The sequence below is a fragment of the Callorhinus ursinus genome, unplaced genomic scaffold (assembly GCF_003265705.2).
Source record: "Callorhinus ursinus isolate GAN/ISIS: 27379988/994484 unplaced genomic scaffold, GSC_fseal_2.0 scaffold61, whole genome shotgun sequence".
Classification (NCBI taxonomy): domain Eukaryota; kingdom Metazoa; phylum Chordata; class Mammalia; order Carnivora; family Otariidae; genus Callorhinus; species Callorhinus ursinus.
In genome coordinates, this window is record NW_027397123.1 from 3,907,537 (window position 1) to 3,921,988 (window position 14,452).

Consider the following 14,452-nt stretch of genomic DNA (forward strand, 5'->3'; position numbering starts at 1 on the left):
GCAGACCATCTGCAGACCAGTGGAGTAAATGGGGACCCTGAGAAACATCATCTGGTTGGGAAGGAAGCCAGGCCCTCTTGGCAGGGCCTAATTGCTATAAAATGGACAGAGGTTGGCCTGCTTGAGTGAGGACAACAGTGAGGATGAAATTCCTAGAGTGTTTGCTGTCATGCATCCATTAGAGACTTGCTGGAAGCTACAGCCCCTCGAAGGAGGCTATCTGCCACCTGTACCAGCCCAACAGCCCTGCACTCTAATTTTCCTTTGATGAATCACCCCCACTTCCCAACACCATCCTTAGCAGCAGTAATAATTCAGGTACCCTCCTTTCCCCAACCAAAGGATGGGCCCAGATGCTAAGATAGTGAGATTGAATCCTCAACCTTGGCTCAAGCTGTTGGGAGAGAGGCCTCTCCTGCTGCTCCGTGGCTTAGCTATCAAGATGTAAGTCTGGCGTTGCCAGAGGAATCCTGCCTGAGAATGAAGCAGGTTTCCTGGAAACTTAGATTGAACTCCTGGATCTAGACGTGCCTGAAGCCAATGTTGACTCAGTTACACGAGTCAAGAAGTTCCATGTTATGTTTCAGTCAGTGCCAGTTGGGTTTCTGCCACTTCCATTCTTGTTCATTCGCCTTTGCCCCAGAAGAAAACAAATTAATTCATTCAACCAGTATTTATTGAATATCGATGCTCCTCCCTCTGCTGGGTGATGCTGGGGACAATAAAGTGACCACGACAGAGCTTGTCCCTCCCCTCATGGCAATCTCCGTCAACCAGAGAATAAACAATCACAAACTACTTAGCAAAAATGGCAGCACCTGCCATGAGGGAGGAGCTCGGGGAGCTACAACAGAGGCATTGGTGATGTGGGTAGTGGGATCTGGGAAGGGTCCCTTGAGCACAGGACTTTAAGCTGACACTGAAAGATGCGCCAGGAATCAGCAGAGTGAAATGAGGTCAAGGGCTAAGGGTCCCTGTACACATGTCCAAGGGCTTCAGGGCACCCCCAAGTCTCAGCAGGGCTCAGAAAGTTGGTAAAAGAGAGAAGGAAGAGGTAAAAGAGAGGAAGGAGGGAAGGTTAAGGGAGGTGGGAAGGGGAGAAGTGAGGCAGGCATCCAGACCTCAGCCGGAGGAAACCGGAACGGGAGAAGGAGGAGGCGGCCGAGGTGTGCACGTAGCCTCCCCTCCTTTTTCCTCACAACGTGGTGTAGAAATACATGGCTATCAGCATCACAGGGAGCTGGATGAGGAGGCAGTCAGGTGAGGGGCGCTCCAGCCCCACACCCACATCCCCCCCTCGCCCACAGGCTTCCCGCCTCTCACCGTCCACATCAGGATGGCAAACCCAAACCATGAGATACCCCACGTGTAGCTGTCGATGGCATGGCCGATGTGCTCGAAGCAGCCCTGGGCGGGGGGGGGGGGACAGGGGTTTGAGAAAATGCCCAGTAGGGCTAGCACTGAGGGAGAGTCCCTGCCTTCCCCTCAGCCATGCAATGGGGATTGTGGCAGTGTCTACCTCCCAGAATGGTTTTTGGGGAGCCAGGGATGTGATGTTGAACCCAGGCCCCAAGCAAGTAGGTACTACCCTGGCGGTGGCTATGACAGTCTGAGGGCGATTTTGTGCAGAGCTGGCTTTCCACACTGCCCACAAGTTCCAAGGGTTTGAAATCTGCCTTTAGGAGCAGTGCAGTTTTGATACGTCCCCATTTAGGAAGGAGGCCAAGTGGGGCCTGAGCCTCACAACAGAGTCACCTTCAGGTAGACCCCTGCCTCCACTTGGAAGCAGCCACGAACAAAGGTTGAGGGTGCGCGTCCTGGAGTCAGGCGGGACCGAGTTGGGGGCCATCCCCGCCATTTGTTAGCTGTTAGGGCCTGGGAATGATTCTGGCTCTCTGAGCCTCAGTTTGCCCATCTGTGAGGTGACAATCTTGACAGCACTGGCCTCTGAAAGTGGTCGTGGGGAGTCCATGAAATGACGCATGCGTGCACTCTGCACAGAGTTGGGCTTCAGAAGTGGCCGTCTGGCTCTGATAGCCGTCATGCTTGGCGCAGGTCCCCTCCCTGTGACACCTGATCTAAGACATGTGGCTGAAGGGCCCCTAGGCAGCCGAAAGCAGCCAGAGGGACCGTTGGAACTGGTTCTCCTCCTAGTCTAACCTCCTCTGGTTTCTCTCTCTGCCTCTGCACTCACCTTGCACTGGTTAAAGCTCCTGAAATCCAGTTCCAGCTCCATCGCTCACTAGAGAGTGAACTCAGTTTCATCATCCTTAAAATGGGCTCATTAATAATATTGCACCTCACAGGCCGTGGTGGGAATTAAATAAGACAAAGACTTAAAGCCCTTAGAAGAATGCCGGGAACGACATAGAACGACGAAGAACGACATAAAGGCTCAATGAACGTTGTTACTAAGGCGGGCATGCTATTGCTATGATTCCTGTTGCTCTTCTTCCCAGACGACCTGAGAAAAGTGGCAGGTGCCAGCTCAGGATCAGACAGACCCTGGGCCTCCCAGTGACTTGCAGAGGGAGCAGGGGAGAGAGTTGAGAGAGCCGGAGAGACGGGAGAGAGAGAAAGAAGCCAGAGGGGGGAGGAGGAGAAGAAAGTGGGAGGGAGGCTGAGAGAGAAGGACCAGAGGGGCTGGACCGATGCACAGACAGGGGAGTGGCAGTGAGCGGACACACCTTGGTGAACAGGTAGTCTGTGTGGCCCAGGCGGCAGCCTTCTGCACTGAGGGGGATGAAGTTGCCAGTCCGCCGACAGCACAGTGGGGGCCAGGGGAACACCACCTCCGGGGTGGCTGCCCGGAAGGCTGATGTGAAGTTCACCCAGTCCATGGGCCCGGATGTGCCACAGCACTCTTGCTGGAGAGAAGCGGGGGGAGGATCAGGCAGGCTCTGGCTCAGAGAGGACAGCCACTCGCCTGAGGTTCCAGAGTGAGGAAGGGGCCGACTTCCCCATGTCCTGGGCCTCGAAGTGGGGGGCGGGCAGTGTCTGTGCGTGTGAACAAGGAGCAGAAGATATTTGTCCCAGCACCAGGAGGCTGATGGGGGTTTGAGTCAAACCCACACTTGTGACTCATTTTAAAATTCTTTTGAATTAGCTGTCAACAAAATCTGAGGTAAATGACACCAAAAAAAGGATTTCTGGCTTTTTTCTGGCCCCTGTGCGTGTACAACTAGTGGCCCTGAATGATGAAAACATTGGCTCCTTCACGTATGAGTTCCAATCCTGGCTAGTGGTATGACTTGAAACCAATTGGGACCTTACTTCCCCTTGGGTCCTCAATATTCTCTTCTGCCATATCACGTTGGGTTTAATTAAGAATGTGGCTTCTGGGGCACCGGGGTGGTGCAGTCACTTGGGCATCTGACTCTTGGTTTTGGCTCGGGTCATGATGGGTCATGATCTCGGGGTCGTGGGGTCGGGCCCCATGTTGGGCTCCGCACTTGGCACGGAGTCTGCTTGAGACTCTCTCTCCCTCTCCCTCTGCCCTTCCCCACCCCCCGCACATGTGCATGCTCTCTCTCTCTTTCACTCAAATAAATAAGTGAATCTTAAAAAAAAAAAAAAAAGAATGTGGCTTCTGGAAGCTGGTGGCCTGGGTTTGAATCCTTTTGGTTCTGTGACCTACTAGATGTGTGACCTTATGTAAGCCACTCAAACTCTTACCTTGGTTTCTTCATGGCTAAAAAGCTGATCTCCCTTATGGGGTGGTTGTAAGGATTAAATAAGCTTTAAAAGTGCTTCCAACAGTACTAAACAAAAGTTAGTGCTCATTAAATGTTCATTATTATGATTAAGAAGGTATCTGTAATGGTCAAGAACAGAGGCTCTGGATCCAGGCTGTCAGACTTTGATCCCAGCTTACCAACCATGTGACACTGGGCAAGTGATGTTCCCTTTTCCCTTTTCTGGGCCTGTCTACTCATCTGGAAAATGACCATGACCAGCCTCGCCCCCCAGAAGAACCACAGGAGTGGGTATCATCTACCAGTGGGCATAATGGGAGGCCCCTAGCTACCTCTGTGGTCAGAGCCCCAGGTCCTCCAGCCCTCCCTCCCCCCTCACCACCTCATCTCCTCATCCCCCCGCCTTGTCTACCTCAATCATGACACGGTCCCAGAGGCGAGTCAGTTCCTGGCCCTGGTCTGTGTCTGCACTGTAGAAGGTCAGCATCTGCTTGGTAATCAGGGATGGGTTGGACACCATCTGTGGAGGTCCAGGAAGAACAGGGTCCAGTGGGGCCGTGTGGTGGTGGGGGAGTCGACCGCCACTCCATCCCCAGACTCAGACCCAGATCCTTGCCACTCTTGCCCCAAGTCATGCCCCTCCCCTGGCCTTTGCCCAGCTCACATAGTCACGATGAGTGTAGGACGTGATGCAGGAGGCGCACTCAAAGATGTAGACGATGAGCATGAGCACCAGGTACTGGGGAGAGATGGAGGAGAGACAGAGGGACCCCCCAGTCAGGGCAAAGCCTGCAGAGCCACACCCCCTCAAGGAAGTGGAGGACAACGTAAATGGTGGCATCTATGTGGTGGGTGTACAGGTGTTCCCTGTTCAAGGCTTTCACCTTTTCTGTATGTTTGAAATTTTTTTCTAACAAAATGTTAGGGAAAAAATGAAATCAACAAAATATGTAAAGTATTGCCTGAAATTACTATTGGTCTGGACGCAGTAAAATAAATAACTACTATAGGAAAAAAAAAGACATTCTTGAGACAACCAGAGACGTTTGAACACAGACTAGGTACTGCAACATAGACATGAAGGAACTTGGGTGAATTTTGTAGGGCTCAACGGTGGCATGGTTGTTACGCATAAAAACAAAACAAAAAAAAGCTCTTTCCTTGCCCCTCACCCTCTCCCTTAAAGCAACAGGGGGTGGAATGGGGATATGCCAACACCTCTGCCAAAAGTTAAGATGATGTGGCACAACACGCCTGACTGCTCTCAACAACGTCCTTATCACTCAGAGAAACGTGCACTCAAGTATTTACAGGTAAATGATTTGGTGTCTGGAATGCACTTCAAAATACCCCAGAAAGAACAATGTGGGTAGGCAGAGGGCGGAGCCGAGGGGACCAAGTTGGCTGGGCTGTGCTGTGGTCGATATTGTTGAAACCAGGTGATGGGTACGCAGAGTTCATGCCATTCCCTCCACTCTATGCTTGAAATTTCCCATAATAGATTTTTTGTTTTTAAATTCCGTGTCTTAGTTAATGACAAACCAATAGGGGAGACAGACACAGACACAAACCTTTTTTTTTTTTTTAACTGGTTGGCTGAGCTTTTAGGGCTTTGGTTAAACTGTTATGTCAGAGAATTACATGCAGGAAAGAAAGCAAAAGAGAAGGAAAAGACCCTTTCCAAGGCTCCATCTTACTCCCAGTAAAGCCAAAGTCCTTATCAAGGCTGGCAAGACTCGACTGATAGGCCCACCTTCCCCTTCCTGCCCTCATCCTCCGTGCCCACCGCCCATGGTACCCCCCTTCCCTCCGCCCTCATTGCCTCTCCCTCATCCCCACCCCCTCTTGGCTCTGGCCACACTGGACTCCTGGCTCCCTCTTGCTGTTCCCTCCCCCAGGAATGCTCTTCCTGCAGACACAAGGCGCACTCCCTCACCTCCCCCAGGCCTTCCCTTTCTCTGGCTGCAGGCCTCCCCTCCCACTTCTCCAGCTCCAGATCTCCCTTCCCTCCTCACTGTCCACTGTCGCATTGGGGGCATCCTACCCTTAGGGCAAGGGCTTTTCTGTTTTCTCTCTAGATAGCCCCAGTGCCTAGCGCAGGATTTGGCCCATGGTTCTTGCTCCATCAACATTTGTTGATTGAATAAGCAGCTGCTCCTGGGAATCTAAGAGGCCCTCAATTGTGGACCACGCGCAATGTTGGCTCTATGTCGGGTGGCCAGGATCGGAACCCCTGCCTTCCCTATCACCTGGGCTGTTGGCTTCTTTGAGACCCAATTTTCCTGTCTGGTAAATGGGTAGAGAAGCACTAATTCCAGAGAGCTGCTGGGGACACTGAGGGAGCTCATTTTCTGAACTGCTTAGCCTAGTGCCAGGCACATGAGCCGTCCTTGGGAAGTGTGGGTTCTTGCTGTGGTGGTTATCACTGGCAGAAATGAAGAGCAAGGGGGTGCCTGGGTGGCTTAGCCGTTAGGCGTCTGCCTTCAGCTCGGGTCATGGTCCCGGGGTCCTGGGATCGAGCCCCGCATCAGGCTCCCTGCTCAGCGGGAAGCCTGCTTCTCCCTCTCCCACTCCCCCTGCTTGTGTTCCCTCTCTCGCGGTGTCTCTCTCTGTCACATAAATAAATAAAATCTTAAAAAAAGAAAAAGAAAAAGAAATGAAGAGCAAGGCTCAAGCTGAACTGCTCAGGTTTAAATCCAGCCGTCACCCACTCGCTGTGCAACCCTGGGTAAGTGATGTCACTTCTCGGAGCCTCAGTTTCAACTCTGTCAAATGGGCTCACCATGCTGACGGTACCTCCTGGCGGGCTGTGAGGAGTAAACGCACCCATCCATGTAAAGCATTTAGAATATAATGAGCACTCCTGAAATGGCAGCTGTGCTATTATTATTGTTGTTGTTGTTGTTTTGACAGAGCTCATGTGCACAGACTCTGGGGATCAACTAGCTGAGGCTCGCATCTCAGTCCTGCCACTCAAGAGCCGTCCTCCGGGGCAGAGCACCCTTCCCTTCCTCTCTGTGCCCCAGCTTTCTCTGTAGATTGAGGGTAACAGCTGAGCCTGCCTTACTGGGTTATGGAAAGATGAAATAGAGTGACTGCCACGAGGCCCGAGTGCGGCACACGCTGGACACACACTCGCGGCTCTGCCAGCCGCGCTTGGGGTGACTGTGGTGACCATCCCCGTGCCCGCCCGGCCCCATGCCCTCCCCCTGGGGCCTCACCGTGAGGATCATGGGCCGGCGGCGGCACAGTGCTGCGCCCACCCCAAAGCTGGCCACCACGAAGAAGGAGAAGCCGCAGAAGATGGCGATCCAGGCGCCAGCGAAGACGTCATCCTTGCCCGAGACGCCCATCAGTGGGTAGGCGCGGTACTGGTCGGCTGTCACCCACACCGTCTCGGCAAACAGGGCCAGGCCTGACAGCTGGGCAGGGCATCAGGTTAGAGAGGGTACAGCAGCTGGGGCCGCGGGACTCTCCCTGAGCAAGTTCCCCTCCTGAGCCTCCACCGCCCTCTGTAAGGTGGGCATGTCCGAGGGACAAGGACATCGCCTTCTATGAGCAGGGACGGGGCTGGGCAGAGGCCAGAAGGGAAGGGCTGCCCAGCTAGATCCCTGCCCCCCACCCACGCCCCAGCTGCCTGACGCTTCAAGGATACCATGAGATGCCACATGAGAAGCCCAGACCGCATGACTGGAACAGAGGAGACACTCATTTGGTCACCCTGCCTTCCCTCAAACAGTGTTGTTATTCCCGAGCGGGGAATCTGGCCAGAGCCAGAGCAACTACAAATGCATCAACCTTTGGGCGCCTGGGTGGCTCAGTTGGTAAAGCGACTGCCTTTCGGCTCAGGTCATGATCCTGGAGTCCCGGGATCGAGTCCCACATCAGGCTCCCTGCTCAGCAGGGAGTCTGCTTCTCCCTCTGACCCTCTTCCCTCTCGTGCTCTCTATCTCTCATTCTCTCTCTCTCAAATAAATAAAAATCTTAAAAACAAACAAACAAATGCATCAACCCTTTGATCCAGCGATGCTGCTTGCAGAAATCAATCCTACCCGTGCAGGAAAATCACAAACCCACAAGGTCATTCTCCGCACCTCCGTGTCAAAGGCACCACCATGCCGCACAAGGCAGTGCTCTGCAGGGGTGGAAAAGGGCGGGGAGGCTCTCTGAGGACTCACGTGGAGTGGCCTCCAGACTATGGGAGCGGGAGAAACAGGGAAGCACAGAACAGGATCCAGAATGAGCTACATTTGGGACAAAAAGGGAAGAAAATAGGTATATACGTTCCTATTTGTATGTGCTTAAAGAACTTTGGAGAAACTAAAGATCTAGGTACCTATAGGGATGAGAGATGGGGAACAGGGAGAGGGGAAGGCTTCTCAGTGGATACCTTTGACCCCAATCAAGCTAATAGTCATAGGGCACGTAGTGTGTGCGCGCCCCGCGTCAGTCCTAGTAACAGCTTCCTGTGCGATGATCCCTGTTACCCGCTGCAGGGCACTATTCCTGTTAAGGCCAATACAGACAGCAACCACACGTGCCAGACTCTGGTCTGAGCCCATGAATCCAATAACTCATCCTCCCGGCATTCCTATTTTCTCTCCACCTACAGAGGAGAAAACCGAGGCCCAGAGAGGTTACATTGCTGGCCCCAGGTCCCACAGTAGAACGAGGCAGCACTGGGGTTTGAACCCAGGCTGTCTGGCTTCAGAGCCATGTACAGGTATCACATTTTAAAAAATTAACTATTAATGAAATACTATGGTTAGTACTCATCACTATGGGAGTCCTGGGCCCTCAGTCTCCACCCCCAGGCCTGGGCTGTCCCTCCCCACCCACCCACTGGGCTCCCAGCACTGGGGGAGGTCTCACCAGAATAATGATGTTGCCCACCACCAGCAGGCCCATCACAACTGGAGACCCTTTCTCTGCCTCTGTTGCTGCGGATGCCATGGTCCTGCCTGGGACACATGAGCAGGAATGAGGCCAGGCAGAGGCCGGATGGGAGGGCAGCCCCAGCCAGGCCCACCACCCTCCCTCCACACCCCAGCTGCCAAGGGATGCTCCCAGCTCTCTGCTGGGCCCAGACTGGAACTGAACGAATCCTCCCACAACGCTGATGGTGGGCCATCTTACAGAAGAAGGAACCAAGGCTCAGGCAGGGCAGTCACTGGCCAGAGCTCAGCGCTGGGCTCCCTGTACCTCAGAGCTTCCCAATTTCCCCTGCTCATCCAGACCCCCCGAGCCCCCTCCTCACCTTCTCTTTCCGAAGCCTCTGTGGCCAGCTCTTCCCACAGTGGCTCCCTATATATGCCCAGGCCCCTCCTTGAGCCAGTCCCCAGGAAGGGGGAAGGGTGTCTGGAGGAAGAAACAAGAGGTCAAGCAGGCCGACCAGCATGGAAGAAGAGTTTTATGAGCACCACCCCCCCCAACCCAAGTGATTTATAGACCTGAAATTCAAGATTGTGCTAATGTCTGGCTGCCTGAGCAGGGTGATGTGCCCCAGGCCTCCAGCTCCCAGGCTGCCGTGGTGGTGGAGGAGGCTGGGGTTGGGAGGGTGAGTGCACCACTTGATCTCTCTCCTTTGGACATGGGCCTTCCTGGGAGCAGGGGAGAGATCCAAGTTGGATCCTCATGTGAATCCTGAATCCCAGAACTGCCTCTTGTGCTGGTGGCTCCACATCTCAGGCTGGGAGCCCAGGGGGAGGTCCAGACAGGGACCCCAGCAGGCTAGGTCAGAGCTGGACCGAGACAAGGAGGTGGGGAGGAGATGAAGGGGCAGGAGGGAGGGCAGCTCAGAAGGCTGATTATATGGGCCATAGGCTGAAGGGAGACAGTGGCTTGAGATGGGTGGGGGAGGGGAGTTCCAGATGAGTGTATGAGGGGGAGATGAAGAGAGTGTGCTAGAAAAAGAGAGAGGGCACATGGAATGGGCTTGGTGGGAGAAAAGTACCCCCCCACCCATGCATACAGACAAAGCAGGGCTACAGTGAGCCATAGGTGGAAATGTCTTCAGGCTGCAGAATCAAAGAGACCGAGGTTGAAATCCCAGTTCTGCCTCCTCTGGGCTGCGTAACTTGGTATGTGCGTTTGCCCATCTGTAGAATGAGTATCATCGGACGACTGGCCCCAGTAGCAGTGGGAACTGAGCGCAGGGATATGTGCAAAGGATGTCCTCTGGCTTGGTGTACAGCAAGAGGCCAGGCGACACCAGCAACGCTCCCGGGGGCCCACTTTTCCTCCGATGGTGCCCCCTAGTGTCACAAGGCTGGTTCCTCAGGTGAAAATGGCTTGGGGCACCCCGTCCTTCCCCAGAACTTCTCAAGAACCAAGGCACTGACTGTATTTTCTCTCTGAGCTGCAGCTCCCTTGGGGCATGTGAAATGGGCAAACAAATGGAACTTAAAATTTCAGTGTTAAGACAATGGCTTGGTAATAAAACACATGAGATGTGTTCCGATTAAAATTAAAATGAGTCATTTGTTTTTTAGCCAATCCACTTTACATTTAAGATAGTTTTTCTCTGTTGATTTACATTTATATTAAGGAGTAATAAGAAAATTTAAATAATAACGTACATGACCTGTCAAGTACATTTTATGAGCTTTAGCTAAAATAACTTGGTAATAATAGGGCCATGCTAACGATATGAAATACTTTTATTTTCAAATAGTTGGTAACTGTTAGTAGTTGGAAGTTATATAAAATGTCTCAGCCTTTTGGCAAGATCAAGTGTAAAATGCCTGGTAAAAGCAAAAAGTTATCATCAATGGGGCATTACTGTCACCAGTCATAAAAGGGATCCATTTTGTTCTAGTGTGATGTTAAAGCCTTTTAAAAAAATTTTTAATAAATTTTACTTATTTGAGAGAGACAGAGAGAGAGAGGGAGAGTACTGAGGGAGTGGGAGAAGCAGGCTTCCTGCTGAGCACGGAGCCCGATGCGGGACTCGATCCCAGGACCCTGAGATCATGACCTGAGCTGAAGGCAGATGATTAGCCAACTGAGCCACCCAGGTGCCCTGTTCTAGTGTGATATCAAACATTAACTTTCACGATTCCTTCTTCTCATTATATAAGCCAGTCTTCAAACAATACATGTTGAAGTGCTAATTACTTCCTCTAAAAAATCACAATGCTGGGGTGCCTGGGTGGCTCAGTCAGTTAGGTGTCCGAATCTTGATTCTGTCTCAGGTCATGATCTTGGGGTCGTGGGGTCGAGCCCCCCACCTACCTGTGTGTGCTCTCTCTCTCTAAAAAAAATTTTTTTTTTAAAAAGTCACAATGCCAAGATCTCCTAAAGAGGACTGTTGCCTATCCACGATTATCCTGTGATCCAGTCATTTGTCCCTGGGAATCCCCCCATTTCTGTCTACCAAATGCTCTGAATGTATTCATATTAGTCCCAAACTGGAAACCACCCAAATGCTCCTTCCCAGTAGAATGGGTAAGTACATTATGGTACATACATACAAGGGATACTATTCAGCAATAAAAGGCAATGAACTATTGGTACTTGCAAGTACAGGGATGAATTAAAAAAAAAAGCATTAAATGAAAAAAGCCACATTCAAAAGACTGTAAATGTATGATTCTAGATATGAAGTTTGAAAACAGGCAAAACCAATCTAGGGAGATAAAAGTCAGGGGAGTTGTTACCCTTGGGAGCATTGTGACTACAGGGACAGGGAGGGGACTTCTCTTTCTTGGTTTGGACACTGGTTACATGGGGTGCTCAGATTGTGACAATTTGTCTAGCTGTACAGTCACCATAAGTGCATTTCTCTGTGAATATGTATATATTCTGAATTACAATGTGTTCCAAAGAGGGTAAAACCTTTTCGAAGAAATATATTCGATGTGTCAAAGGGGTGTTTTCCAAAGGGTGCACAAGAGCTGATTTTAGGCTGTTTATGGACTTGAAATGGTATGAACCTACGTAACTGATATCTAATGGGAGAATGATCTAGTTCTAATCCTCCAATCTCGATGGTGCCATTGAGAAAGGCTCAGTGGTCTGATGCTGTGTCCTAAACACCTCTCTCACCTTGCTTAGAGCAGGTCTCAGCAGGCCTCAGTGTGTGAGTGGAATTGAATAATATATTTTCAAGACAAGACCAGAGATAACTTCATTACTACATTCGGGGCTCATCATCCTCCACAACCTTTGCACTGTCTTCTTCAGATCCCAGGTGTCACCGGCTGAGTTAATTCCATACCCTCAGCTCATTATTCCCCACAAGATATCTCTTGTTTTAAATTTAACTTATTCCCTTATATCCATCCCCATATCTCAATCGCTTTTGGTGCCCTCTACTGGCAAACACTCTAATATGTCCGCATGTATCTTTTTTTATCATTATTATGTTGTGTTAATCACCATACATTACATCATTAGTTTTTTTTTTTTTTTGGTTAAAGATTTTATTTATTTATTTGACAGAGAGACACAGCGAGATAGGGAACACAAGCAGGGGGAATAGGAGAGGGAGAAGCAGGCTTCCCATGGAGCGGGGAACCTGATGCCAGGCTCGATCCCAGGACCCTGGGCTAGTGACCCGAGCGGAAGGGAGATGCTTAACGACTGAGCCACCCAGGTGCTCCTACATCATTAGGTTTTGATGTAGTGTTCCATGATTCATTGTTTGCACATAACACCCAGTGCTCCATGCAGAACGTGTCCTCTTTAATACCCATCACCAGGCTCTCTCTCCCCTCTAGAACTCTGTTTTTCAGAGTCCATAGTCTCTCATTGTTCGTCTCCCCCTCCGATTGCCCCCCCTTCATTCTTCCCCTCCTGCTATCTTCTTCTTCTTCTTCTTTTTTTAACATATAATGTATTATTTGTTTCAGAGATACAGGTCTGTGATTCAACAGTCTTACACAATTCACAGCGCTCACCATAGCACATACCCTCCCCAATGTCTATCACCCAGCCACCCCATCCCTCCCACCCCCCACCACTCCAGCAACCCTCAGTTTGTTTCCTGAGATTAAGAATTCCTCATATCAGTGAGATCATATGATACATGTCTTTCTCTGATTGACTTATTTCGCTCAGCATAATACCCTCCAGTTCCATTCACATCGTTACAAATGGCAAGATTTTATTCCTTTTGATGGCTGCATAATATTCCATTGTATATATATACCACATCTTCCTTAACCATTCATCTGTCGATGGGCATCTTGGCTCTTTCCACAGTTTGGCTATTGTGGACATTGCTGCTATAAACATTGGGGTGCACGTACTCCTTCGGATCCCTACATTTGTATCTTTGGGGTAAATACCTAGTAGTGCAATTGCTGGATCGTATGGTAGCTCTATTTTCAACTGTTTGAGGAACCTCCATACTGTTTTCCAGAGTGGCTGCACCAGCTTGCATTCCCACCAACAGTGTAGGAGGGTTCCCCTTTCTCCACATCCCCGCCAACATCTGTTGTTTCCTGACTTCTTAATTTTAGCCATTCTGACTGGTGTGAGGTGGTATCTCATTGAGGTTTTGATTTGGATTTCCCTGATGCCGAGCGATGTTGAGCACTTTTTCATGTGTCTGTTGGCCATTTAGATGTCTTCTTTGGAAAAATGTCTGTTCATGTCTTCTGCCCATTTCTTGATTGGATCATTTGTTCTTTGGGTGTTGAGTTTAAGAAGTTCTTTATAGATTTTGGATACTAGCCCTTTATCTGATATGTCATTTGCAAATATCTTCTCCCATTCTGTCGGTTGTCTTTTGGTTTTGTGGACTGTTTCTTTTGCTGTGCAAAAGCTTTTTATCTTGATGAAGTCCCAATAGTTCATTTTTGCCCTTGCTTCCCTTGCCTTTGGCGATGTTTCTAGGAAGAGGTTGCTGCAGCTGAGGTCGAAGAGGTTGCTGCCTGTGTTCTTTAGGATTCTGATGGACTCCTGTCTCACATTTAGGTCTTTCAACCATTTTGAGTCTATTTTTGTGTGTGGTGTAAGGAAATGGTCCAGTTTCACTCTTCTGCATGTGGCTGTCCAATTTTCCCAACACCATTTGTTGAAGAGACTGTCTTTTTTCCATTGGACATTCTTTCCTGCTTTGTCAAAGATTAGTTGATCATAGAGTTGAGGGTCCATTTCTGGGCTCTCGATTCTGTTCCATTCATCTATGTGTCTGTTTTTGTGCCAGTACCATACTGTCTTGATGATAATAGCTTTGTAATAGAGCTTGAAGTCTGGAATTGTGCTGCCACCAGCTTTGCTTTTCTTTCTCAACATTCCTCTGGCTATTCGGGGTCTTTTCTGGTTCCATACAAATTTTAGGATTATTTGTTCCATTTCTTTGAAAAAAAGTGGATGGTATTTTGATAGGGTTTGCATTGAATGTGTAGATTGCTCTAGGTAGCATTGACATCTTCACAATATTTGTTCTTCCAATCCAGGAGCATGGAACGTTTTTCCATTTCTTTGTGTCTTCCTCAATTTCTTTCATGAGTATTTTATAGTTTTCTGCGTACAGATCCTTTGCCTCTTTGGTTAGATTTATTCCTAGGTATCTTATGGTTTTGGGTGCAATTGTAAATGGAATCGACTCCTTAATTTCTCTTTCTTCTGTCTTGTTGGTGTACAGGAATGCCACTGATTTCTGTGCATTGATTTTATATCCTGCCACTCTACTGAATTCCTGTATGAGTTCTAGCAGTTTTGGGGTAGAGTCTTTTAGGTTTTCTACATAAAGTATCATATCATCGGCAAAGAAGTCAAACTCTCACTCTTTGCAGATGATATGATAC

At 49.8% G+C, this 14,452-nt stretch overlaps 1 protein-coding gene across 2 annotated transcripts; it reads right to left on the reverse strand.

Annotated features, from left to right (window-relative positions):
* Positions 1-830: 830 nt before the first annotated feature.
* On the reverse strand, positions 831-9,017 carry UPK1A (uroplakin 1A). Of its 2 annotated transcripts, XM_025854579.2 has the most exons (8): positions 8,953-9,017; positions 8,568-8,656; positions 6,917-7,117; positions 4,360-4,434; positions 4,108-4,215; positions 2,688-2,867; positions 1,324-1,407; positions 831-1,240 (listed from the first exon to the last, which is right to left on the reverse strand). In XM_025854579.2, the coding sequence occupies exons 2-8, from the start codon at positions 8,646-8,648 to the stop codon at positions 1,196-1,198; spliced, it is 774 nt and encodes a 257-aa protein (XP_025710364.1). In that variant the 5' UTR covers positions 8,649-8,656; positions 8,953-9,017; the 3' UTR covers positions 831-1,195. The 2 variants fall into 2 exon arrangements, with proteins under 2 accessions (XP_025710364.1, XP_073741452.1); XM_073885351.1 differs by having other exon boundaries at positions 831-1,407.
* Between the last annotated feature and the right edge of the window lie 5,435 nt (positions 9,018-14,452).

Bases quoted from the DNA above. Each gene is read 5' to 3' on its own strand.
- UPK1A (XM_073885351.1), bottom strand. From the start codon at position 8,648: ATGGCATCCGCAGCAACAGAGGCAGAGAAAGGGTCTCCAGTTGTGATG. The intron at 7,118-8,567 runs GTGAGACCTCCC...TGCCCTGCCCAG, and splicing joins TGGGCAACATCATTATTCTG to CTGTCAGGCCTGGCCCTGTT. The intron at 1,408-2,687 runs GTGTGTCCGCTC...CCCCCCGCCCAG, and splicing joins CAGACTACCTGTTCACCAAG to GGCTGCTTCGAGCACATCGG.